At 37.1% G+C, this 27,676-nt stretch overlaps 2 protein-coding genes across 8 annotated transcripts in view; one reads left to right on the top strand and one right to left on the bottom strand.

Moving 5' to 3' along the window:
- The window catches only part of EIF2A (eukaryotic translation initiation factor 2A), a 38,070-nt gene extending 16,958 nt beyond the window's left edge, over nucleotides 1-21,112 (bottom strand). The window contains exons 1-7 of one of the 7 annotated variants that reach the window (XM_032630044.1): nucleotides 20,956-20,970; nucleotides 11,228-11,297; nucleotides 8,856-8,983; nucleotides 6,282-6,360; nucleotides 3,108-3,226; nucleotides 1,885-1,984; nucleotides 1,443-1,525 (exon numbers count right to left, since the gene is read on the bottom strand). In XM_032630044.1, the coding sequence (XP_032485935.1) occupies nucleotides 1,443-1,525; nucleotides 1,885-1,895 (94 nt within the window). In that variant the 5' untranslated portion in view covers nucleotides 1,896-1,984; nucleotides 3,108-3,226; nucleotides 6,282-6,360; ... (1 more) ...; nucleotides 11,228-11,297; nucleotides 20,956-20,970. Of the gene's footprint in view, nucleotides 1-1,442; nucleotides 1,526-1,884; nucleotides 1,985-3,107; nucleotides 6,361-8,855; nucleotides 8,984-11,227; nucleotides 11,298-20,955 lie in introns of those variants that run through there. The other 6 variants (XM_032630043.1, XR_004349630.1, XM_032630039.1 and 3 more) reach the window with 6 other exon arrangements.
- Nucleotides 21,113-21,280: 168 nt separating this feature from the next.
- On the top strand, nucleotides 21,281-25,889 carry SERP1 (stress associated endoplasmic reticulum protein 1). The gene is made up of 3 exons (XM_032630046.1): nucleotides 21,281-21,782; nucleotides 22,073-22,148; nucleotides 23,364-25,889. Exons 1-3 carry the CDS (start codon nucleotides 21,699-21,701, stop codon nucleotides 23,402-23,404), a joined length of 201 nt encoding a protein of 66 aa, XP_032485937.1. The 5' UTR covers nucleotides 21,281-21,698; the 3' UTR covers nucleotides 23,405-25,889.
- The last annotated feature ends 1,787 nt before the right edge of the window (nucleotides 25,890-27,676 follow it).

Raw genomic sequence — 27,676 nt, 5'->3', positions numbered from 1 at the left:
ACAATGATCAATCAACACAGTAGCAATGAGAATCCTCTACACCCAGACTGTGGTCTCTAAATACCATTTTCCACTAAAAGGGAGCAGAGTATATTGGAGAATTGGCTGATTCTAGGTGTATAGCAAGAAATATACAAGATAATCCTAGAATGATTTGTCCTACCATATAGCAAAAAAGTCATTAAAGACTAATTGACCAATGATGGGACAATTTGAGAATCAATAAGAATAGTAATTAAAATGGATTGAAACACATCATGTGTAAGTAAATCCATAGTTCATTAGGTTGGGGGTGGGGACTAATCGGTTGCAATGGAGATTGCTAAAGAAAGAACTCATTTTATTAAAAGTGATAAAGGAGAAGAATATTTATTTTGCCTTTCCCATATAAATGGTCCACTAGGTAACCAAATAGTAGAAAGGGGAATTTCTCCTTATAGAGGTAGTACAGCTAATAAATGATAGGGGAAGGAGGGAAACTATAGTATCACCAATTTTTAACCACGCATTGAACATTAACGCCAATTAACCGTACAAAATTAAAGACAATGAGACATTATGTGCTTCTTGATAAAAGAATTGAACACTGCCTTATGATGTAGTCTTGCCCTCAGCTCCCCAAAAAAGAACTTGAAGCTGACCAACTCTAGATCCAAATAGTTATTTACAGGAAACAGATGAACATGTTAAATTACAGAATGGGATACAAGAGCAAAACTCAAATATGGGAGTATATATAAGTAACTTTGTTTCTTAAATAATAAATTGCAAGGGAGAAAAAAGAATGGAGAGGGAACTTATAGCTTAAAGAAACTTAAAAGATATATAAATCAATTGCAATGTGAAGGACCTTATTTGGATCCTGAGTTTTAAAAAAATTATCACATTTTCAATTATTAGAAATTTGAACACTGACCAGATATTCTATAATCTGTGATAATGGTATTATGACTAAGTTTGAAAAAAATATTAAGAGCCCTAATCTTCAGAATACATACTGAAATAGTTATAGGTAAAATTATACGATGTCTACAATTTTCTTTAGCAGAGTAAAAGAGATGGTAGGTGGACAGATGCATGGATGAAGAAGGTTTGGCAATGGGCTGATGGCTATGGGACTAGGTGTCTACTTTTGTATTTGAAACTCTACACAACAAAATATTTTAAAAATTTGTATCACAGAATTTCAATAGCAACTAAACTCAGAAAGAGGTACTCAAATGTCTTAATAGTAATTATTAGATAGTAAAAGTTTATTATAAAAGAATGTTTGTGTTATAAAGTTTTACTAGCAATTACACTTGGAGTTATTCAAATGAATTACTGTAACAGCAACTGTTAATATATTAACAGTATTTAGGAGAACCCTATGATACCATGTAAGGCAATAAAAACTGTACATATTTATAGCAAATAAAATTATTTCATAAATCTTTCCATACTAAAATTGTTGTTTTCAAAGAAGTGAACTTCATTGTTAACATTTCGGGCACAGAGAGTTTCATCTTCTGACCAGGATGGACACCTACATTGAAAAGAAAGAATATTAAAAAATTTTAAATAGAATATAACATCATATGTTAACATGTTAAAGTTTATGATATTGTTTACTACTTAAGGAAAAATACTTATAAATATGATGTCAAGTCAGTTACTAATAGTTTTAGTCAGCATATATAATAGAAAAATATTATTCCTTTTGATTCAAATACTAAATAAAAGATCAAGTTTTTACTCTATTACATTCTCACATACAAAATCCTTAAAGATCTAGATTTTGATCTGAGAAGTTATTTTCTAAATCAATACCAGAGAAACAAATAACATACAACAAAGATATTTAAAATATTTAAAAATAATTAGTATTTTAAAGCATTTATTTACCAATTTTGCATTTTTTTCTGGATGAAAGACTTCAAACACGTCCCAGTTTTCACATCATAAAGTTGTAGGTTAGGTATCCCAGCTGTATCATCTTTAGAAGCTGCCATAAAAACAAAAATTTTTGCAGTAATTGTCTCCTAACACTAGTAAAAAGATTTCATTCTTAGAAAAAATTTGAACAAGATTATAAAAGATCGGGTAAGAGCTGCTTTAAATCAACTTTCCCCTCTAGCTTTAATTATAGATTTAATCATCCATTCCTAAAGCTATGACAATATGATGGCTGTCTGAGCAGAATTTTGTATTTCTGAAATGAGTTAATTACTACAGTTTTTAAGAATAATTAAAGAGATTAAGTGTGACATAGTTTGCTGTTAAACAGATTAAACTGTCTTATCACGAAAGCTGTGTCTGTAAGTTACACACATGAAGAAAAGTTATATAAAACCACTCACAGTCCTCAACTGATTCTCAATTTCCCTTTTACTTACTTGGAAAAATAATATTCATTAGAGTCCATGCCTCTTGGAAGAACGAACTTAGGAAGTTCATAATCCAACAATGAGCTACTATCATATATTTATTCAACAATATCCACATTATTACAAAATGCTTCTTAAAATAAGCCCTATACCGGGACCCAATATTTTATCACTGATCTATGAAGCACAGCTATATATTGGGTTGGCTAAAAAGTTCATTTGGATTTTTCTGTAAGACGTTATGGAAAAACCCAAACGAACTGTTGGCCAAGCCAATAAAATGTTCATATAATGTATATTAGATCTTTAAATGCGTTAGAAAATGACACACCATTTCCTACCTTTGTCATACCATAAACATTTCTTAGATGTTGTGTCTACTGTACTTCCTCTTTCATTTGTAATTATATAAAACGATTTTTATTTTAAAGGTCATTATTCTTCTTAATTTTTGCGATCTTCTCTATCCATTGGTTATTTACTTTATAAATTTTCCCTTGAGCTTTTTTCTTTTCCTCTATCTCATGATGGATCTTCTCACTAACTTACTATACCTTGAAATTACTTAAAGTACATTCTATTTGGGGAATACAAGATTCATTGTCAATTAAAAATATTCTCAAACACTATTTACTATCATAAATATTAATTACTTTCCTATAAGGTTATAAACCTCCTTTTTTTTCCCCACTGAGTTGAGTTGGTCCTGTCAGAATATTTTTACAATTGGAAAATACTTACTAGTGTAAGGCTGCCATGTTGCCAGGACAGTGTTTTTTGGCGAGAACTCAAGGCAAACTGCCTTTGGAAGGTCGAAGGAGTGCAGTTGTCCCTTGTTAGTGACATTGATAACATTTATTCTGGTTTCAAAAGAAATTACTTCAGCAATGAAATACTGTTTCACAATAGCCAGCACTATCCAAAACATTCATACTTCTTTTTAAGTACAGATCACTCTAAAGTGTTCATCCCTCATAAAAATCAATTTTCAGTCAGTTCTAGAAAATATCCAATAAACACTTTAACGTAAAAGAGTGTACATTTTACCAAAGGCCCCTATTTAAGGCTGGTGTTGGGAAGTAATATAGAATTTGCAGAAAGATACAATAGATACCACCTTCAACCAAAAAGGAAAAAACAGGCCTTTAAGTGAACACAGAACAAATCTACAGACAAGCTGACGAATTTCAAATCCAAGAGAAAATGAAAAGTATGTATTTTTTAATTTGAGTAAATGGAAACTGCAGCGGCTAGGGAAATCAGCAAGGATACTTTTTTTTTTTTTTTTTTTTTAGCAAGGATACTTTTGATGTCTATAAAAATCTCAGAAGCCGTCTACAAAGATATTACTGTAAGAATTATCGTGGTACAATGACAAAAAAGACAATAATTGTAAAAAAAAAAAAAAAGCAGTTTCCACTTTTGGGGACACTTTCTATGAACCATGTTCTGGTTTAACCACTTTATGTACATTTTCTCATTTAATCCTCACAACAATCTCATAAAACAGGTATTATCATCTCCATTTTACAAATGGTAAAACTGCAGGTTAGAAAAATGAAATGATCTGATGATTTGCCCAAGAGCATACTCCTAATAAATGCCAGAGCAATGCTCTGAAACCTGTTTGGCCTGACTTGCTCTTACGTAGTCCTTGTGGTGAAAGAAAGAAAGAAAGAAAAAAAAGATACTCCATCTCATTGCAGAAATTCCTTAAAGTTACCTTGTTCAACTCAAGTTTGAGGACACTGGGTTAGGATAAGTGGCAACTGGTAAGAATAAACAATTACCATATATTATTTAAACACAGAAACATACACACAAACACACACACTTATGACTGTAGATTCTTTACAACTTACTGTAAATTACATATTTTAGAATTACATGAAGCTTTCTTTTTTGTTGTTGTTAATAAACTTTAAAGTTATTCTTAGTTTAATGAAGGGTGTTTATTTTAATTTAATAAGCACAAATTTAAGGAAAAATCAGTTATAGCTTCTGACTTAGTTAACCATGAACCCAGCAAAGACCACAATCAATACACTATATCTGTTTCTCTTGCCCCAGGAACAATATGTACTGTTGTGGCTGCAGCACCTTAAGGAAATAAATGCTAGAACCAGGTATAAAAAAATCTATTAAAAAGATGGACACAACATGTGGGGACATATTAAGAGGACTGAGTTGAATCCAACAGAAAACAAAGTGGAGATATGACATATAAAAAATTAATAATTGCCAAAGTGAAAATAGACTTACTCAATAAACTGTAAGCTAGTATAGTAAGGGATACCTCAAAAAGATAATAGGCAATGAAAAGATGTATGATATGTCCCATCAGATAGTAAATTTCTATCAACTCATTACTCAAATAGTATAAACTAAAATATGGATTTAGGGACTTCCCTGGCACAGTGGTTAAGACTGCACTCCCAATGCAGGGGGCCTGGGCTCGACCCCTGGTGGGGAACTAGATCCCACATGCATGTCGCAACTAAGAGTTCCCATGCCACAACTAAGACTCAGCACAACCAAATAAAAATAAATAAATAAATATATAAATATTAGAAAAATAATAAAATATGGATTGAAAAAAACCCCCAAATACCCACAACAGGTTACACCTAAAGAAATAAGAAAAGTTGAGAGTACGTCCTTTCTTTGAGGCTGAGAGTAAGACTGCCTGTTAACACTGTGAATAAGACCCAATATAATTATATTCTTTTTTTTTTTTTAATTATATTCTTAATAATTTGAGAGTAGTAGTTTGTTGGTTGGATTCAATAACTTAAAAAAAATAAAATACTGATGAACATTTTTAATTATAAAAGCTAATTCTGCCAGCTACTTATAGTCATAGAAATGAATCAACTAATTCAACACAATCATTTTAGCATTTTTAAAAATCATGTGTTAATCCAATCTGACCTGATAGCTGAAAGACCTCAGAATATAGTACCACTGTGTAAGAAACATTTAAAATATACTTTTCAAAAGGATGCAATCATTTTTCCCCCTTTAAAAAACCTAAGGTATTATATCTGGCTAAAAACAACAAAAATAACTTTAAACTAAGCAACAAATATTCAGGCATTTTCCTGCTGTGAACTGAAATACAGTGACTATGGAAAATTGAAAAGAATTGGTTTTCTAAGTGAAATTATGAACACTGAACCAAAATACTTTTTTTTTTGCAAGACCAATTTTGTAATCTGATTATTTTATGTAATACAGACTATACCAAACATACTTTTGAATAACTTATATTTAGATGACATGCTGTTATACACAATAAAACTAACAGTAATAAATATAGACAGTTGTTAATAAGTTAACAGCAAAGATATAAGGTATCTACCATAAACAAGCAAAGAGAGTTATTCTCTAAATGTTAGTGCAGAACTTAAGAAACCCTAACCAATCACTTAGAGCACTATTTAAAACAACCTCTCAGCTTCTTCTGCATTAAATTAATTGCCCCCTTTTTTTTTGCTGTATGCGGGCCTCTCACTGTTGTGGCCTCTCCTGTTGCGGAGCACAGGCTCCGGACGCGCAGGCTCAGTGGCCATGGCTCACGGGCCCAGCCGCTCCGCGGCATGTGGGATCTTCCTGGACCGGGGCATGAACCCGTGTCCCCTGCATTGGCAGGCGGACTCTCAACCACTGCGCCACCAGGGAAGCCCCATATGTTACTTTTTAATTCTAAGTAACTAGAGAACTCAAAGAAGTCCTGGCACATAAATAGAAACTAACAACTTTGTAGATGTTCTATGGATTTTATATTGGAGATAATACCTAACAGCACCAACACATTACAAGATGGACTTTATAAATGACATCCAAATACATGTTATTCACATAATTATGTTTTATATTCACAACACACACATAAAATGTTATATAAATGAACACTAACTTTTCTCCGTTGCCCCAGGCAAACAAGGTCCCATCCTTACTAAAGGTACAGGTTTTGCAATTTTTCCCAGATTCTCTGAAAATAATAAGAAAAAAAGCTTAAATTAATAAGCATTAATACTTTTTTTTTTAAAAATCTGATTAAAAATCCACAATCTTACCACAAATTTAATGACTAAGAACTTACATAAATTTTAGAAAATAATTCCAAAATGCTTTAGTCTACCAAAAATACTTTCTCGCTTAAAATGCAGTGCCAACTACCACTGTAAAGCTGGAAATTGATTTTATACCAACAGACCAATGTTAAGTAAGAAACAGAGCCCTTTTCGGTAAATAACTAGTTGGTATGAAAACCCAAAAATGTAGGTGTATGTGGAAGCTACCAGCTGTCAGCCCTTATCTTGAGAGAGCTGAAGGATTTCAACACGGAGGTTTTGTAAAGAATTTTCCAAACTACCTGCATAACAAAACAATGGTGGATAAAATATCCTCAAGCGGCCAAGAGGTGACCCTGGATTTCAAGGGTCCCTGCACCCAATTTCTCATGTGCAGAGACAGAAAGTATAACAACGATAAGAGGATCTTCACATTAAAAAAATATGGATGCAGGATTCTGTACAAAAACTAACCTGTGGAACTCGAACTTCTTGGCAATCTTCTATCAAATGATCAAAACTTTAAGTACTGTATTTCTCAACTGGAGATGGCTACTGTGAGTACACCTCCCAGTGATAATGAAGACCCAAACAGAAATGTGTGCATGTGTGTACAGTAGATGTCCGTATGTGTAGTCACAACATTAGATCAGAACTTTGTGGCTAACAAATATTTGAATTGTCAAATAACGACACACAGAGAACTGACCAGTACACCCCTTCTAAACTGGACAATGTCTTTGTTTCTGTTGTTGTTGTTTTAAATAAATTTATTTATTTTATTTTTGGCTGCATTGGGTGTTCGTTGATGTGTGCGGGCTTTCTCTAGTTGCTGCAAGTAGGGGCTACTCTTGGTTGCGGTGCGCAGGCTTCTCATGGCAGTGGCTTCTCTTACTGTGGAGCACGGGCTCTAGGTACACGGGCTTCAGTAGTTGTGGCTCGCGGGCTCTAGAGTACAGGCTCAGTAGTTGTGGCGCACGGGCTTAGTTGCTCCGTGGCATGTGGGATCTTCCTGGACCAGGGCGCGAACCCGTGTCCCCTGCATTGGCAGGCGGATTCTTAACCGCTGCGCCACCAGGGAAGCCCTGGACACTGTCTTTGCATTAATTCATCTGAAGATGACATTTGTGTTTCTGCAATCATACAATAATGGTAGCTTATCCTCAGTGTATAGCTACTAAAACATTTTTTTTTCTCACTCCCTTACATAAATAGCTATGACCAAGATGTCCTCCATTCTATACTTGTGCAACTTATTTCTGAACCTTAAGGCAGAATTTTACAATTATTCTTTTTAAATCCTACCCAACTTTTGGTCTATTATTCCCGCCTACTGGTATCTACTTATATCTTCATTTTCCCTTTTAAAAGCATTAGTCACTCCTCACAGATTTAAGTAAAATATAAATTATAAAACATCATTCTAAGCTATCATCTAAATTAATTATGAGAATATTGGATGACCTTTGAACAAGCTCCTGTGGCTCACCAATAGTCCTTCCCTCAAACTAAATCAACTTATTAGTCAGCTGACTTCACAGCTCTTAACCAATGACAACTCTGTCACTAACATCATTCAACCAAAAGACTTTTTCATTTCTCACATACTTTGCTAAAATCATGTTTATAGTTCTATTCTGATGTGTCTGGAAATTCTACTCAGAAAGGAAATGAGATAAACGTGAAACAATTTATTCTTAACAAGCTCATTTTGACTCCAATAATTACCTCCTTATTGTAACGATTATAAATTATCTTTTTAATAACTCATTCTAGAATTATGTTTAAGAATGAAAGCAAGCTTCCTACACTATAGTATCCAGACTTCAATTCTTTTCTTAATTTTGGCAATTGGAAAATTTTGTCTATTTCCTTCTGGAACAATCTTTTAAATGAAAAATTTCAAATATACACAAAAATAGAGCAAAAGTATGATAAGCCCCCCCTACACACTTATCACCAAGCTTAAATAATTATTAACTCATGGTCAATTTTCTTTAATCTACTCCCTACTTTCATATTTAACGCCAGAATATTTTAAAGCAAAACCAGATGTCATATCATTTTACTCTATACTTCAGTATGCATCTCTAACTGACAAGGGCATTTTTAAAAAACAGAACCACCACTATGCCACTTTAACTCATGAAATTAACAATAATTCCTTACTATCATTTAATAGCCAGTATTTGGATATCCGGTTTTTTAAAAGCTCCCCAAGTCATTCTAATGTGCAGCCAAATTTAAGGACCATTCATCTAAAAGCTTGATTAGAAGCAGATTTTTAAAAATCTTCATAGAAGTACCGCATAGTTCCTATTGCAACTTACCAGGAGACACATAATGTCTCCTTGTTCTGCTCTTAGTGATACTGAGATTGTACTGGACTCATTATGCACCTCCTCAGACTCACCTAATCCTTCCTGCTCCCAGGCACCAGCTATTCAACGAAGAGACCTGGCCACCTCATCTCCTAACACCACTGGTTGTCTCAGACTCTTCAAGAATGAAGGCCCCATTTCAGCACGGCTTCCATTATGCCTATTGCAGTAGCAGGAAGAGAAGCACGGGCACTCAGATTCAACCCGAACAGATCAAAAGAAGATTCTGGCTGCAGACCAATTTCGTACCCATCCTCTTCAAAACAGATTGTTCTAAGGCACAGTGGTTCTACACAACCTCTCTGGAGAAATTCTGCATGACCAAGCAACGTGGATGGATTTTGTGAATCTGTGGTCAGTTCAGTGCACCTCACTCTATATTTGCTTTCACTTCTCCTTGTCTCATTTCCCTTTCCCCCTCACTCCTGCTGCCTTGGGATCACACACCCCAATGAAGTGCAGCACAAAAGCTTTAACACAGACTCTTATTTTCTAAAGTGGTGCTTTTCAAATATTAATGTGCATACAAATCACTGAGGAGCTGGTTAAAATACAGATTTTGATTCAGTAAGTTGCGTAGGGCCTGAGATGTTCTGATGTTTGATTTCTGCACCGGCTCAAGGTGATGCCAGTATGGCTGATCTTGGGCCCATACTTCCTGTAACAAGGTTCTAGAGAACTGAGTCTAGTAAAAAAAAATGGTCAATAGAGTCAGATGATGGCAGCCTGATTATAAAGTTCCCTATCAACAGTTCATCTAACAGCATCTTTTAATGATCATTTGCGTAGATCAGTCGTTCTCAAAGTGTGGACCCTAGACTTGCAGTGTCAGCATCACCTAGGAACTTGTTAAAAATTCTAATTCTTGGGCCCCTGCCCCAGATCTAATGAATCAGAAAATCTGAAGAGGGAACAGTATCCTGTGTTTTAACAAGCTCTTGATTGTGATGCATGCAAAAGTTTGAGAACCACTGATACATGACTTCTTTAGGATAACGAAATGGTGATTATCTAATCCCATCATTCTTTTTAAATTTACTACTGTTCTATAAAGAAGTTTTCCTCATCAACAATTTGGTTACTGAAAAATAGTTTGTACAGGAAAGGCAACATAAATGCTTGATTTTTTCTTTCTTTATCAATTTTCAAAGTAATGAACAAGGATCCCATCAATTTCTAATGCTGACCAATAAGATTTGGAGGGAGGAGGATTTTTTTACAGACTACTTATATACTTAACATGTCTTAATTCTTAGAGTCATTATTCTTCTTAATGCTCAAATTGTCCCATCTAAGGTTGGTATAAACCCCTTCATGTTGACTCCTGTGACAGTTTAGCAAAACCCCATTAGCCTTTTATAACTTCCTCGTTTTCTGGCACAAGACATGTATAGCTCAACTCCTACATTTTTTGTCCTATACCTGGAGTTGACCACTCCTCCAAGGAACTGGTTCCTTTTAGTGAAGAATGGCATTTAGAAATCATAATCTGTGAGGTATTTACTGCTACCAGGTTATCACTGGCTCTAGCCCTTTAGAGTGGACAGAACTACGAAATACAAATTTTTTATGAAAAGAAATCATGAATTCATATTGATACATGCAAGTCTATCTCCCCACTTCACTCTTATGCTGAAACTTTGGTTCCTAATGACATTAATATAATTATTTATTTGTTTTACCCTACAATAGATTTAAAAGGACAACATCAATTTTCTATTAATAATAAAACTATTGAATGCATTTAAGAATATTGTACATCATCATATGGTTATGTCACCAACTTAATATAAAGCTAGGTTCACTTGTTCCCATTTTCCATTTAAATATTTTTTTTAATTTAAAACAATTATGTGGTCCAAAGTCGAAACTATATATACCAAAGTTCATTTACAGACATGCCCCTGGATCTTGCAATTCTCTCTCCTCCTATAGATAATCACTTTTGTTAGTTTTTGGTTTACCTTTCCATTATTTCTTTTCGGGAAAAATGTCTCTCTATTTATCTAGCTATATATTTTTTGTATATTTCATTTCTTATACCTTTTTCATTCTATAATTTATCAAAGATTATAGGCAGTGGTTTGGCTATCACATTTGCAGGTTTTTCCTCAGTCCCTAAGATAAAATTCTTCTAAGCTAGAGGCATGAACTGAATTACACTATTGCCTACACCTTTTCTTTTAAACATGCTTAAGCTATTATTTTCAAATCTAAAGATCATTTTTCTTGATAGAGAATATGCATTCTTTCATTCTTTCCATCTTCTGTTAATATTATATAATATGTCCCAAGAAACTAGCTTATCTGTTCTTTTTCTCTTTTGTTCAGAATATAACAACAAAAATACTTTAGAATGCATTGTATAGTTCTCTGTAACATTACTCGACAAAATAAACCATACCTTGGAAACACTGTGCTTTCTGTAAAATGTGGTGGTCCATTCACCATGTATAGTCCTTCTGACCCTCGGACTAAAGAAAAAAAAAGGAAAGAACCACCATTACTTTGTTAATAAATACTCAGTTATCACAAATGTTTAAAAAAAAAAAAAGCTTTCAGTCAAAATACTAATGAAATCATTAAACATTTCATAGAACTATCAAACATCAGCATTAAAAGGGCACACTTTTCTTCCTCTTGCATAAAATCATGTAATCGCTGAGAAATAAACAGGTAATGCAATGAACTGAATGTGTCTCCACAAAAATCCTCATGTTGAAACCCTAATCCCAATGTGATGGGATTGGAAGGTGGAGCCTTTTGGGGGGTTATTAGATCACAAAGGTGGAGTCCTCATGAATGGGATTAGTACCTTTACAAGAAAAACACAGAGGATACAATAAGTTGGCAGTCAACGAACAAGAGGGTCCTCACCAGACCTGACCATGCTGGCACCCTGGTCTCAGACTTCCAGCCTCTAGAACTATAAGAAATAAATTACTGTTGTTTATAAGCTACCCAGTATGTGGAACTTTGTTATAGCAGCCTGAACTGACTAAGACAGGTAATATCCCTCTTAGTTCTTTTCCTATAGAGCAAATTCATCTAGTCTCTAAGGAGACTACTTCAATAAATCCACTTTTATCTATCTTACAAGAAATCTATGCATTTGCATTGAGATACAGCATTCATACTTATATTCCTTCATTCAAATGGAAAAAAGTGATCTTAGTATTATGTTTTCACATTATTTTCTAATCTCATTTTCAAAATGTATGGATGTTGGAAACAGAATTAGGAGCTGAGTCTAAGTTAAATCTTTGTATCAGCTTACTCTCTCAAGTAACTTTTATCATTAAAAACTCAAAATTGTAACTGTCACCAGTGAAAGGCAGTACTATAGTAGAAAGGACATGAACTCAAAGGTAGACCTCAGTTCCTATCTGATTGTGGAACCTTAGATGCATCGTCACCTCTGAATCTGTGCCCCAATCAGCAAAATATAAACTTTAAAATACTGTGTGCTTTATGTAAAATAATAACATAAAAATATAGTATAAATTCATTCAAAGTTCTTAAAAAATATGACATTATTAATATATTTACAATTTCTCAAGCTAAGAGAACAAGCAGGATGAGATACATTCATTTACTAAGCTCCCAATGATAGTAATATTCTAAAAAATTAAATGGGAACAAAGTTCAAGATTAAATAAGCAGAAACATCTACAGAACTAGATTATACTTTTTTAAAATGACTGAATTAGAAGCTTCTAAAGCTGAACCAAATAAAATGATTCATTCATTCAGCAAATGCTTACTGGAGGAAAAAAAAACTACCACCAAAACCTTATGTTGAGTACTGCAGATACAATAGGGAGGAAAATCAGCCTGTCCCTGACCTCACTAATCAGATAATTAGTCAAATATATGGAAATCTATAACTGCATTTAGTGCTACAAAGGGAAGATATAAGAGGCTACTACAGTGAATAATATGGAGTTTTAATCTAAAAATGGAAGGTTAGGGAAAGCATCCTTGAGTAAGTGATTTGTGTGCTGAGATCTGAAAGATGAATAGCAGTTAACAAGCAAGGAGAACAGTAACAGTCGCAGAAACTCCGTGACAAGAGAGATGACAGCGTCACAGGAATGGAAAGGAGGCCTGCGTGGCTGGAAGGAGGTGGATCTGGAGAAGAAAACAGGGCTCAGACCAAGCAGGATCCTGTGGCTTAAGTTAGGCAACGTTGGACTGCAGCCTAAGAATGTTGGGAAACTTCAAAAAAGTTTTAGGCAGATTTTTAAAACCAGACTTGCAATTCAAAAAGCTCAACTTGGTACAGTGTAGACAGTGAACCAGAAGGCAGTAAGATGTGAAGAAACTAATCAAGATGGTCTGCAGTAGTCCTACAGAAGAGATAATAGAAACTTTGGGAATTCCCTGGTGGTCCAGTGGTTAGGACTCCAAGCTTCCACTGCCAGGGGCCTGGGATCCATCCCTGGTGGAGGGAACTAAGATCCTGCAAGCCGAGCAGCACGGCCACAAAAAAACAAAACAATACAAAACTTGGACTAGGGTAGGGCAGTGGAAGTGGAAAGTGGAGAATAAGTGTTCAATATTCAAGCGAGAAAACTAACAGGACTTGGTGATGAGTAACTATTTTATCAGCTAGAACTCCTGCTAGCAGCAACACTGTAAGAGCTGAAGAAAGGAAAAAGTTTTACTGAAGTCCATGGCTACAATTTCACTTCCTTCCTTTTCTGCCAGCTATTCATTCACAAATCTCCCACTCTTCAGCAGCAAAGTTGGTAGCGAGGGGCCACTCTTGGCTCCAACTCTGATCCCTATATTCTTTCCCTTCTCAAGGGACAGTTCTCATAACATCAATTTTCTACCTGTAAATTAACTAGCTCAATCTTCAGATATTGAAAATAATATAATTTACCTTCCCAAAGTAAATAATTTAAAGTTAGACTGAGGGAATTCCCTGGTGGTCCAGTGGGTAAGACTCCACACTCCCAATGCAAGGGGCCCAGGTTCAATCCCTGGTCAGGGAACTAGATCCTGCACGCATGCCGCAACTGAGTACACATGCCGCAACTGAGTTCGCACGCCACAACTAAGATCCCGCATGCTGCAACTAAGACCTGGCGCAGCCAAAATGAATGAATGAATAAATAAATAATTTTTTTGTTTTTAAGTTAGAATGAAAGTAAAAGGACCACTGACAGACAAGATAAAAATCTATGTACTCACAGAGCTTCCATTCTAGTGGAAATGATGAAAAATAAGGGAGTAAACACGTAATTGAATAATGAGTTTCTGGTCAGATATCCACAAGTATACAACTGGATACCACGTTTCCTCATATACTAAACTGAGTTGCCAAACTGCTGTGGGTAGTTTGCCCTTGAATAGAATGGAGTCTAGCAAAGTGTTCTATACATATCAAAATCTAAACTCCTCACGCTACTGCCTACAAGGCTCTATACCTGGCCCCTGCACAGCTCCATGTGCTAGGCATTAGGGATCTTAAAAAATGAGTCCATCACTACACTCAAAATGATGATTTCAAAAGGAGCTCAGTCTACTGCTACACCTTGAATGAAACACTGACGATATCTATTCTAAAAATCTCTAATACATTTAGTAAACATTTTGTGCCAGGAAATGTTTTCCTAGAAGACTTGAAAACGATGAAGTTTAATTCTTTAGCATCAGAAATTCTCAACTGCTTCTTGGCATTCTGGCTAAAATCAAGTATTGCATCAAAATTCTCTTACTACACAGGCAAAGCTGTGTTGTTTCTTGTCACCAAATCAATCGTCTGCTGCAATATAATGTATGATACATTATGATTTAGAAGAAAACAAGCCATTCTTTTCTTAATACTACAGTTAAGGTTTTAATAAACATTTATTTGAGGGATTAATAAAAAGTGAGTTTCCCAAACTAGGGGGTTTGTAGTTGTCAGATTACATGTTATCGCTAGGTTGCATAAAATTCTGTCAGCCTAATGAGGTCCCTCCCACAAGCTGCAGTGACAATTTAACTCACTAATCGCTCTTTCAAAATTCTCATACTCATCTAGGAAAACAAAACAGTACATTATCAGTGTATACCCAATGAAGCCGCAATACTTTTAAAATGTGCCATATGATGATGCAATCAAACCATGCTCATTGCCTTAACACATGCCTGAAGTGATTGGCAAAAAAGAAAAAAAGCTTTCCCTAGCTCATCTCAGCTTCTTGTGTTCTCATGACACTTGTACCTAGTGAACTTGGTCCTCTGTATTTGTTGACTTTGCTGTTATTACCGACCACAATGTTTACTTGGTGAAAATCCAAAGTTTTCGTATGTTATATTAAAGTGGCAGCTGTACCTCAGAACCCATGAAGGTAGCCTTCTGGCCATAGCAGTGGGAACTTTCAGGGTATTCAGGGCAACCAGTATGGGTACAAGGTTTTCCTTTTCCAAAATTTCTATTTCATACTTACATCCCAAACTAAGACATGTAGAAGATCCCAAAAGAGTTGCTAAGACTGAATGTTTATGTACCCCTACCCCAAATCCATATGTTGAAACTTAATCCCTAATAGTATTTGGAATGGCTTTGGGGAGGTAATTAGATCATGAAGGAAGAACCCTTATGAATGGGATTAGTGCCCTCATGAAAGAGGCCCCAAAGAGGTCCTTTGTCTCTTCCACCATGTGAGGACACAGTGCAGAATGGCTGTCTATGAGCCAGGAAGCAGGTGATCACCAGACACTGAATCTGCCAGTGCCCTGATCTTGGATTTGCCAGCCTCCAGAACTGTAAGAAATAAATTTCTGTTGTTTACCACCCAGTCTATGATATTTTTGTTACAGGAGCCAGAATGGACTAAGACAGGAGTGGGGGAGCAAAACTCCCACTTAACTTAATAATGCAGATTATTAACCCCAAATCTCAGAAGGCAACACCCACAGAAATGTCAGTGTGAAAAGTGCCATGTCTTTCTTGCTCAAGTAGCATTCAGTCTCATGTGGCTTTCAATGACTGGTTTTAGTATGTTTCTGGAGAAGCAAAATCTTGAGTCAAATTAATCAACTGCTTTTCAACATGCATATGTTCACATTCAAAATAAAGAACACTTTGAAAACAAAAATTTAAAGGTTACATAGTCTATGATTCCATTTATAAAACTTTTATTTTTTTAACTTTTTTTTTAAGGAAAATACATTTGTATTTTGCATAGAGATGGAGAAAAAAAGGCAAACTGTTGTTGTTTGAAATTTAGAAGTACATTTCAATTGTCCCTTGAATAATAATCAAGATAATTTCACTAGGTAGTCTCAATAATTTTGTATTATATTAAGGTTGCTATTCAATATTTATCACAAATTATGTTCGGCCATGCTATAAAAACTTACTAAAAAAAAATGGTTGGCTTTTCACCAGGATATATAACACTCATGAAATGACAAAATTATCATGATACAGGACAGATCAGTGGTTGCCAACGGTTAGAGTTGGAAGGAGGGTCCAATGATAAACGGGTAACATCTTTGTGGTGATAGAGCAGTTCTATATTCTGATAGTGGTGGCTACATGAATCTACACGTGATATAGACATGCACAAACTAGTAAAATCCAAATAAGGAGAGCAGTTTAGTAAATACGACTGTACCAGTGTCAGTTTCCTGGTTTGGCTAATATACTATAAGATATTATCATTGGGGAAAGCTAGATGAAGGATATGCAGGAACTTTCTTTATTCTCTCTGCAACTTCTTTCAAGTCTTAATTTATATCAAAATAAAAAGGCTTTTTAAAAGCCCATCCCTTTTTGGTAATACTTTGTTCACAATACGGCAAGAAATAAAACCAATCAAAAGTCTGTCAACATTTCTCAAGAACTGATTTGCCTGGGAATACAGGACAGAGGTGTTAAATTAAAATTAAAAATCGAATAGACCAAGATTTTTATACTAAGATAAAAACATATTCTGCAAGACAAAAGTACATATCAAAGCTACTTCATACACTGATGATACTGTTGATTCCCATTAAATTAGACAACCTTTGTACATGATGCTTTACAATAGATATGTCTGTTATATGTGAACTAATTATCAATTAAATTCATGATAAAAGTCATATTGAGTCATTATAGTTTTGTTCATACATGTAAACCACTATTTAAAACAAATATTTTCTTTCACACTTCCCTACATAGAAGCATAACTATGAGAAAGTGCTGTAAGACATTTTGGAACCACTAAGATACTATACTGGATTTATTGGTTTGAGCAACTTCTTATACAAACTTGAATACGTGGATATACAAAGTTTATCAGAAGAAACACAAAATCAGGTTCATAACAGAACATAAACTGCATTATAAGTTAATAAAAGCAAAAATAAATATGGACTCAAACTCTTTTCAATAACTGAAACAATTTTTTTCTACATATGAATTTCTAATGAGGAATTCATTTTAATTAGAAGCGACTAAATGTGAAACACTGAGTAAAATGTGGGGATAGCTTAACATAGTGTATTGACATTTGATATGATTCCTTATTTTTAGTGATTTTCCCCTTTAATCAAAAAGGATCAGCAATATGTTCTACTGGAAAGAAAAAATCTGGAATGCTAACAGTTCTTGTCATTAAAGCAACAAATAAATGCCAGAGTTTCACACAGAATAACTGTTTAAAAACAACAATTACATTAAATACTGTACCTACATAGTATCTTTTTAAAACTTACTAGCCTTTCTAGATACTCACATACTATTTATTGCTCTAGGCCTGAGTCAATATGAGAAAACTACTGGACTTCAACAAACAAGGGTCCTATGCCAGGGATATGGTGATCATTATAGTATGATACTTTTTCCAATGCTTACATCCCCTGAAGTATATATCAATTTAAGAAAATGACTCAGTCTTATCTCAATGGCTTCAACTAGGCAAGCTGATTGGACAATATGGGCTTCATGTAAGGGCTATTGTTTTACATGCCTAGCATCCAGGCCCCCCTTTTAGGAGACTTTAGTTTTCCTTTGGGAAACGTCCAGGGGTGAGAATATAATTTGGTCCTGGTGGTCTGATTAAAAATGGACTGATTCAAAGAGGAGCATGAGCCAAGCCAAAGACAGCCAGCCTCGAGACTGGCACAGATGTGCACTTTCCTCTGGGGCTGTCGAGCTGCTTGACTGTAAACCTGGAGCTCCCGATTAGAACGTCAGCCTGACAATAAGTTTAATCGGAAAGAAAGCAAGAGCTGAAGGAGGAAGAAAAACAGATTTTTGGAGTCATGTGAATACCTGGATGTGACAGTAGAAGCTTTAAGGTTACATGAGCTTTTTCTTAAAAAAAAAAAAAAAAAATCCCTTTTTCGGGGCTTCTCTGGTGGTGCAGTGGTTAAGAATCCACCTGCCAATGCAGGGGACATGGATTCAAAGCCCTGGTCTGGGAAGATCCCACAATGCCACGGAGCCGCAACTACTGAGCCTGCGCTCTAGAGCCTACAAACCACAACTACTGAGCCTGCATGCAACAACTACTGAAGCCCACGCGCCTAGAGCCTGGGCTCCACAACAACAGAAGCCACTGCAATGAGAAGCCCACGCACCACAACGAAGAGTAAGCCCCGCTCGCACAACTTGAGAAAGCCCATGCGCAGCAACGAAGACCCAACGCAGCCAAAAATAAATAATTTTTAAAATATCCCCTTTTTACCTGCTTTAGCTTTTTGTCATTTCCAATTAAAAGTCATAACTAATAAAATTTACTGGATAATCTTTAAGTTATTCACAACTCCAAAGTCCCATAAGTCTATATTTAAAAAAAGGTTTTGGAAGTAAAAGAATCTATTATTGACTGAAATACCTATACTAAGAATGTTTAAAAGATTAATCAGTGTGTTATAGTGAAAGAAAAATGGGCCATGGAGTTGAATGACTGAATATAATCCTGATTCTGCCAATTTGCAATGTGAATTTCTCTGAGCTGCTATAAATATGAGAATATTTGGAGCACACAGACTAGATAACCCTTAAGCCCTTACGAAGTCCTTGACCTTAAGCACTGTAAGAAAACTGTCACTCTTGGTTAATCTGACTACAAATAAAGTGGTTATCATTCACTAATTTATTCTTTCATTAAACACTTAGTGTCGGGCTTCCCTGGTGGCGCAGTGGTTAAGAATCCGCCCGCCAATGCAGGAGACACGGGTTCGAGCCCTGGTCCGGGAAGATCCTACATGCCGCGGAGCAACTAAGCTTGTGCGCCACAACTACTGAGCCTGAGCTCTAGAGCCTGCGAGCCACAACTACTGAGTCCATGTGCCACAACTACTGAAGCCCGTGTGGCTAGAGCCCGTGCTCTGCAACAAGAGAAGCCACCGCAATGAGAAGCCTGTGCACCACAACGAAGAGTATCCCCTGCTCGCTGCATCCAGAGAAAAGCCCGCGTGCAGCAACGAAGACACAACACAGCCAAAAATAAAAAAACAAAACAAAAACAAAAAAACCCACTTAGTGTCTATTGTTTACCAAGCATTGTACTTGGTACTGAGAAGACAGGGATGAATAAAGCTCTGCCCCTGCCATTAAGGAATTCACAGTCTAGCAAGGGAGAAAAGCATCTAAACTAGATAATTACCCTGTGTGATAAGTGGGGAAAAAAACCCCAAAAACCTCAAGTATATATGAGGTACCAAAATAGGCTGGGGAAAGACTATCTGGGAAGACTAAGAAAAGACTTCACAAAGTAATGATGTCTAAAATGAAATTTAAAAGATAAAAAGACGTCAGCCAAATCAAGAGGAAGAGAGCAGTGTTAGACTGAGGAAATAGGTTGTTCAAGGGTTTTATGAGCAGTTCAGTATTGATGGAGAACAAAATAGGATAGGATGGCAAGGAGTAAAATGAATGACAAGAGCTATTCAAGGATTATAAAGGGTTCTATATGCTATGCTAAACAGGATGGAATTTACCCTGCAAGCAGTCACTGTAAGGATTTTAAAAGGGAAAAAATAATGATCAAATTTTAAAATGTACCAGTTTTTAAAGTTCAAAAAAAACATTTAGTATTCCAAAATTATAAGTAACATACAAGCTACCTTTATGAAGCTACAGAAATAAATTCATTTAGTTACTTTTTAAGCAGTATCTGCCTGGTATGTTATCTAACAAATTAGTTTTTGATAAATGTGTGGTGAATGAACTGTGGTAGCCAGATTGAATATGAATGGGCAGGGTGCTTAATAACGAAGATTTCAAAATGTAGAATGGTGAAAAGTGCAAAAGCTTATTTTCCCCCCAAGTCTCAGGGGGAAATAACCCCTTTCCTCAAAAGTAGACAACCTTTCCCTCAATGGCTTCTTTTTCCTTAATGTTATTAAGTTATCGGTAACTTATAGCCTTCTTTTCCCTCCCAACTCCCCTCTCCTTACTTGATGCTCATATACGAGACTCCAGCCATTAATCCAGAGTCATCGCCGACATTGTCTAAGACTTAAGTTTATTATCTTCTCCAACATTATAAACTCTGCCTCAGCTTCGAAACCTCAGGAATCCTGTAATTTTCTAACGTTGTTACTTTATCTTTATAATGTTCATTATATGCTACCACCCCAGACCACACTCTCATCCCCTTAAAACCTACACTACTGCAGCTCCACTCGCCCTACTCAGTCCCACAAATTTCATTAAAGCAAGGAGTGCAGGATTCGGTATCACTTAAATTCAGGTGTATTTAATGTGCGTGGTTATTCTAGTAGACCGAGTCATACGTTTACGTTTTTTTCTTAATACAGAGCTAGCTAAATGACTTCACCCTGTCAACAGGGCCTGTCACCAAGTAAGCGTTAGTGTAACACCAATATTGCAGACCCAGAGTAACAAATCCCACTAGCACTCTTCGTTTTTATGCCCCTTCCTCTATTCCTGTAGAACTTAAAGTGTCAGGAAAGAATGATGGACGAGCAAAAGGGAAGGGGAATGCTGGAGCTCCGAGGCTAGAGCCTAACTTCCGACTGCCACGCTACACCAAGAAATCCAAAAGGCCCGCCGGCTCTCCTACAATCCACAAGAAAAGGCGGATCAGACTCCAAGGCTTCTCGGGTGGTGCCCAAGATTAGAGACACAAAAATTATTGCTCTAACGAAATAATCCCTTGCTCGTTCAGAGCTCACCTGTAAGGAGCGGCGTGGACGGCGCCATCTTGTCCCGGAAAGAGAAACTCATATGCTTGGGTCAGAGTTCACGAGAGCCGAACCCGGCCCCAACACGTCTCCTCCGGCGTGAGACGGCGAACCGGTGTTTCCGGGGTCGCCAGCCTCGGGGCCAATTCACTTCCGGTCGGAGAGAGACGTGAAAAAGGAGCCCGAACGCGCACGCGCAGCTCTGGGGCAACACTTTACGGAGCGTGGAGGGGCGGAGCTAAGGCTGGAGTGACGGCCTTCGCCCTCCCTCTCCCTCTTCCTCGGCAGGCGGAGCGTGCACTTCCGCGGGGCGGAGTCGGCCCAATGCTGACGTTGGCAGCCGAACCCGAAGTAGTTCGAGGCGACGGCTTGCACCGTCCGGTTGTTGCGTTTTGTAGCGTTGCGTTCTCTTCCTCTTTCACTCCACGCTCCCGGCGGAGGCCACAGCGGAGACGCGAGAATATCACGGCGGCCTGCTCTCCCCCTCCCGCGCGCCCGTCTCGCTCGGCCGGACGGTCCGGCGTCGTCAGTCAGCCGGCGGCCCGCGCCCAGCTAAGGGCTCAGACCCCGCGCCCGCCGCGCCCAGGCCCAGCGGCCGGAGCTAGCGCCCCACCTGAGAGCCTCCTCGCTCCGGCGGCGCGGGCACCGGGAGCGGAGCGTTGGTCGCAGCGACCCGAGGAGAAGCGAGCGAGCGAGGCCCAGCGGTGGCCGGGGCAGGTGGTTGCGCTGCGAAGATGGTCGCCAAGCAGCGGATCCGTATGGCCAACGAGAAGCACAGCAAGAACATCACCCAGCGCGGCAACGTCGCCAAGACCTCGGTAAGGGAAAAGCGGGCGCCCCTCTTGGTTCCGCAGCCGGGTATGAGGCCCGGGCCCCGGGGCCGCGCCGAGCTCCCTTCCCCAGACCCGGGCGACTCAAGAGCCCGAGGTCGCGAGCCGGACGCTAAGTTGGGAGCTCAGGGAGGTGGGTGCCGGAGCCGGGCGGCTCGGGAACGCAGGGGAGACCAGTGAGGTGCAGGGACCCGGCGACCTGGCCCGGGGTGCAGGGTGAGAGCCCGGAGTCTGAGTGGTTGTTTTGCATTGGAGACCGTGGATTTTCCTTTTTGCAGAGAAATGCTCCCGAAGAGAAGGCGTCTGTAGGACCCTGGTTATTGGCTCTCTTCATTTTTGTTGTTTGTGGTTCTGGTAAGTGCTTTGGGGGCGATCATCGGGTAGGGTGTTGGATGACGGGTTGGGGATGACGTGGTGATCCATCAGTGGTGAATCCTGCCCGCATAGTTCGCAATCCACCTGCCGGGAGCTCCGCATAATTCTGTTTTATCTGAACCCAATTACTTGTCCCACATACGCACAGAGGGTGGTGCTCTAGAAACTTCTCCCCGCTTGATTTGAGCTCACAGGAGAGCAGAAAAGGAGGTCAGGTCCTTAGTAATGATCGAGTTGACAAATATTAGACCAAAACAAAAAACAAAAACACCTCCCAGAATGAGAATTTAGAATATTTTGCAACCTTTGCGAAAGTGAAGCTTATGAACAACATGTACATGCAGATGTTCGAACTTAATTTAACATGTTCCGAAATCTAATGTCTTTATGTCAAAATTGGATATATTTTATAAAGTAAAGCTAGTGTAAAGAATTGGCTCATTGTAGAGGAACTTGTACCTGATTGGCAATTTAACGTGCGAGACAAATGTTTTTAGTTTAACAAAAGAAATGTTTGACATATGGTAGGAAAAAATAGTTATCAGGACAGACTGCTGTTAGAGTAGTAGACTCTTGCCCAAGGAGATGGATGTTAGAGTAGTAGACTCTTGCCCAAGGAGATGGATTACAGAATGCCTTCTTCTCTTCATCTTAATATGCAAGCTGTTAATATGGAAATACTTGTTTCTGTTTTACATGTTCTGACATCTTAAAGTTACTGAGGTTTCTTTTAAACATTTCACTTTGCCTGTCTCCTAAACATACCAATTGGAAGCTTTCCTGATAAATGGCCAAGAGCCAAGCAATTTATGTAACCTAAAGATTATTGACTTTCAGCCTTGTGAGAATGAGGAAATGTGCATATGTTACAGGCCAAGTACACCTAATGTTTAGGGTTAAACCAAAATAATTGTATGCTAGAAAAACCTTTTTGCTTTGGTGCTTTAATTTCTTTCTAAAAATCACTGCTTATTTGGTAACTCTCTAGACATTTTGGCATAAAATTCAAGGAAGCTGAGGCATAAAAAGATTGTATTATTACGGTAGGCCTGTGTTCATATTACTATGAAGTTACATAGTATTTGCAAGTAATTGTAAGGGTATTCTTGGATTCTTGAACTACCTTAATATTTGTCAGTTGCCAGGCCTGTTTTATTCCAAGCATGTTTTAATACTTGCTCTTTCTCTTTACAGCAATTTTCCAGATTATTCAAAGTATCAGGATGGGCATGTGAAGTGACTGACCTTAAGATGTTTCCATTCTCCTGTGAATTTAACTTGAACTCATTCCTGATGTTTGATACCCTGGTTAAAAACAATTCAGTAAAGCATCCTGCCTCAGAATGACTTTTCATATCATCCTTCATGTGTCATTCCAAGGTTTCTTCACAAGTCATTCCAAGTTTTCTAGTCCATACCACAGTGCCTTGCAAAAGCACCACATGAATAAAGCAATAAAATTTGTTAAGCTACAGTAGTGGACCCTACTTATTCAGTCAGTAAAGAGTAAGTTTTTTTTTTAATGTGGTTATTAGAACAGTATACAATATAGGTAATTAGATTGAATCTGTGTAGACAGGGTCTAGATTTTGTTAGCCCTAATGTGTAAATGCAATTAGCTTAATTTAAAATTTGGAATCCTACGGTTTTTATATAGCTAGGCACTTTATTACTATTTCTTGAAAGCACACTCCCATAGAGGGTCATGTAACCGTCCTGTAATAAGGTGCTTATAAATGGAACAACTACACAGTTAGCCTAGTTTTCCCAAAATCTTTAGCACCTGAAAATTTTAAAAAGCTTCTAAATGCCTAATATAAAGGGAGATGCTTATAGCCACAACGTCTATTTTAACAATATTATTTCTTTTACACTACCTTGGATTTTGCATGAGTGAATATACTAACGTAAGAGGCTATAAGAAAACAACTTGGTTGAGCATTTTATAACTTAGTCACTTCGGTTTCACTAAAAGCAGCCATGGTGGAGTAAAGTCAGGGAAGGTTTTTTATATCACCATTGATTTCACCAGAATTACTTTAATATATCAAAGGGGCCTATTATGCTCACAACATTTTAGGGAAAAATAGTACTAAAAATGGATGCCTCATCAGGACGTCCTGTTGAGTCCAGTGGGCCGTAGGACAGCATGTTAATAGCACTTTTAATACCAAAAAGGCACATCAACTGCAAATTAGTTTGGAAATGCTTTTTCTTGATTTATGATTAAAATTCTGTTAGGGTACTAGATACATCAGACTAAAGTGTCATGTGAAATTAAATGGATTTACTGATACGGATCAGTCTTCAGTCTTCCCTTTGTTGTATGATTTTATAGGTTATGATTGATCAAACTTTCTTTTTACTAATGGTAAGGGTGAGTGATAAGGCAGGTTTTGAGTTTTCTGGTACTGTTGAAAATTTCAAGTATTGGCTATTTAAATTCTTAGCCATAATGATGAAAAAAGCCTGAGAGGTGTCTATGTGGTCATGAATTGGAAAGAAAGCTGCTTGTTTGCTGTGTTAATTGCCTCAGGATACCTCTTGAAAATAAGCTGTTTTAAGAGGAACAGAAGGGAAATCTACTACCTAGTCTATATACAGTGTGAACCTCAGAGCTTCCCATACCCCTAAGTATGGGGAGACTAAAGGAGAGGAGTGGTTAAGGACGTTTAGGAACTTGACTACAATAGAAAGGAATCTGCTGACCTTAGGCCAGCAGGTTTTTACCTGCATTGTTACCTGCCTTTCTCACCCAGGAAATCAACCCCTGTACTTGTTTCCCTCTTGGAAACAAGTGTCTTGGTTAACTAATTCTATTTTGTTGTAACTTAAAAAATGAAAGTTATTGTTCTAAATTCATAGCAGGTGCCTTATTCTTTGCTTTGAGTCAAACTATTCCATATCAGAATTTCCCTTGGTTTCCTATAGATAACTGGCTTTAAGACATTGAGGGTTTTTGTGTTGTTTTGTTTTTAATGTACAATGTCTGTTAATTTGACTGTTAAATTGCCATAGTGAGCAATCATTTTACATATGTAAAGTTGCATTCCCTTTGTATATCGTGTCATTACCAATTGGGTGCATTTTTAAGGATGGATTATGCATGTTTGGGTCAATGAAAGGTATGTCATTTCATTAACCCTTTAAAAATAAAGATCCCTGAATATTTGATGCCTTCTAAAAGGAAATGATTTTATAGAGTTCTTATCTGAGTATACTTTTTATACTTAATAGAAAATGATTTTAAGGAACGCCTGGTATGTTGTACTTGAGTTAAAAGAAATAGTACCCAGAGGCACAAATTTAAGGTTTTAACTGGGAATAGGTAGCAAGAAAAATATATAAAAGCACAATGAATTAAATACTTTCCCAACTGGGGTTTACCCTCATCTCATTATTTGAGTCTGGTTCAAGGAAAAGCACAATTTTTTTTCTTTTTTTTGATTTCCCTTTCCCAGTTGAATTTTATATGTCATCTAATATTGAGCACAATGTGAGAATAAATACTTTATCGGGGTTGTCTACATTATCCAATTACTCTTTGTAATTTAGCTATAACGTTTCAAGGAGTTGTCAGTGATTTCATTGTATCTGTTGGGTTGTATATAATGTTGCTCAAAATGATTGAGTGAGCTTCCAAAATAAGTGAAGATTTTCATTGTAACAGAATGCATTGTAATAGGCTTTGATTTACATTAAAGAAATGTATATACTCAACTGCAAGGCCATGGCTATTGTCACTGAGGTTCCTGGAGTTTTGTTGGCACAAAGGACTACCATGTAGTGCTGGATTATATTCTTGGGAGGTTCAGCAACAAAATTTTATTATGCTTTTAGCATCTGTAAAATTTAGGACAGATTTTCCATTTAGAAATTGTTCTGAAGTTTGATTCACATTTACCTATGTATTAGTTTTTTTAACTTGTCATTTTAGATGCAAATCACAACTTTAAGAGGTAGGAGTTGGGTTCAATAACAAATTCTATGACACTCCCACAGAGAATCCTTTCCTGTCTATACACAGTCCCACTCTAGCTGCTTGTACCACTTTATCTTCAAGTTAGAACAAAAATGGCCAAATCTGGAAAGAGTGCTAATGAGCAACAAAATGCTAGAAATCAAGCTGAAGGGAAAAATTCAACTGTCTGGACTTAAATAATTCAAAGTAAATTCATATCAAAGAATCAAAGATAGAAATGCCATAGAGGGCTTCCCTGGTGGTGCAGTGGTTAAGAATATACCTGCCAATGCAGGGTACACGGGTTTGAGCCCTGGCCGGGGAAGATCCCACATGCTGCGGAGCAGCTAAGCCCATGTGCCACAACTACTGAGCCCGTGAGCTACAACTACTGAGCCCACGTACCACAACTACTGAAGCCCACGTGCCTAGAGCCCATGCTCCGCAGCTATAGAAGCCACTGCAATGAGAAGCCCACACACTGCACCCACCCGAAGAGTGGCCCCCACTCGTTGCAAGTAGAGGAAGCCGTGCACAGCAATGAAGAACAGAAGGCAGCTAAAAATAAATTATTTTTTTTTAAATGACGGGAAATTTAGTACAACTGCCTCCATTTACAGATAAGTAAAAAATTCATTTATTCAGTGAATATTGAGTAACTTATGTGCCAGATCTGGAGATAGATATATGAATACAGAATCTCAGCACTCAGGTATCTTTCAGTCCAGTAGTGAGGAAAAAGACAATACAATGAAAACGACCATAATTGTGATAAGTCTTTCAAAGGAAAAGTAAGACCAGATAAATGGTGGATTTGCCCTCACAGAACTAGTTGAGGTAGAGTAGAAACTAGAGCCAAGATTTCCTGACTCACTCAACCATCTAGAAACCATAAGAGTGACTGCAAAATACCCACACAGGACACTTCTGTTTTCATGAGCTCTTTGCTTCTGCTTTTAGAAAGCTAAAATTTTTGCATGTTGCCAATTTAAAGAAGAAAGAAAAAAAGTTTGTCCTTTTATGGATGCAACTTTTTTTTGAAAATGAATTTGTGACAAATTTACTATTGGTGTTTCCTGTACAGCACAAAATTAACAAAGATCAAATCAGTAATGTTATTCGCTTTCACATACTCCAGAGTACATTTTTAAAAGTAGTTTTGCTAAAGTTTTTTTTGTTTAATTTCTTTTTTATCTGTGATGTTGAAAAATAATTTTTGATAGCCCAGTAGTCAAAAAAAATCCACATATGTGCTCTCCACAGATACAAGTTTCAGTGAATAATGCATATGTGACTTCTTTTCCAGTGTAAAAAAATTAAAACCATGATTTCAATATCATTAAATGGGTTAGTAACAGGTTTTTCTTCTTTTCTCACTGTTACAGAGAAAGTCAAACAGGAGAATGAGAATAATTGAGTTTGGAGCTAAAAGGAACTTTTCAAATGATCTTGATTTACACTTGAGGAAATTATGGCCTAGAGAAGTTATCTTTCCCATCATCAGTGAACCAGTAGCAAAGCAAGGATTAGAAAGCTGGATTTGGGA

The sequence above is a fragment of the Phocoena sinus genome, chromosome 4 (genome assembly GCF_008692025.1).
Source record: "Phocoena sinus isolate mPhoSin1 chromosome 4, mPhoSin1.pri, whole genome shotgun sequence".
Classification (NCBI taxonomy): domain Eukaryota; kingdom Metazoa; phylum Chordata; class Mammalia; order Artiodactyla; family Phocoenidae; genus Phocoena; species Phocoena sinus.
The sequence above is the reverse complement of the archived record's forward strand: the minus strand, read 5'-3'. Positions and strand labels throughout refer to the sequence as shown.

Coding starts and splice junctions, on each gene's coding strand:
- SERP1 (XM_032630046.1), top strand. CDS start 21,699: ATGGTCGCCAAGCAGCGGATCCGTATGGCCAACGAGAAGCACAGCAAG. Junction 21,783..22,072: donor GCAACGTCGCCAAGACCTCG/GTAAGGGAAAAG, acceptor TCCTTTTTGCAG/AGAAATGCTCCCGAAGAGAA. Junction 22,149..23,363: donor TTTTGTTGTTTGTGGTTCTG/GTAAGTGCTTTG, acceptor TTCTCTTTACAG/CAATTTTCCAGATTATTCAA.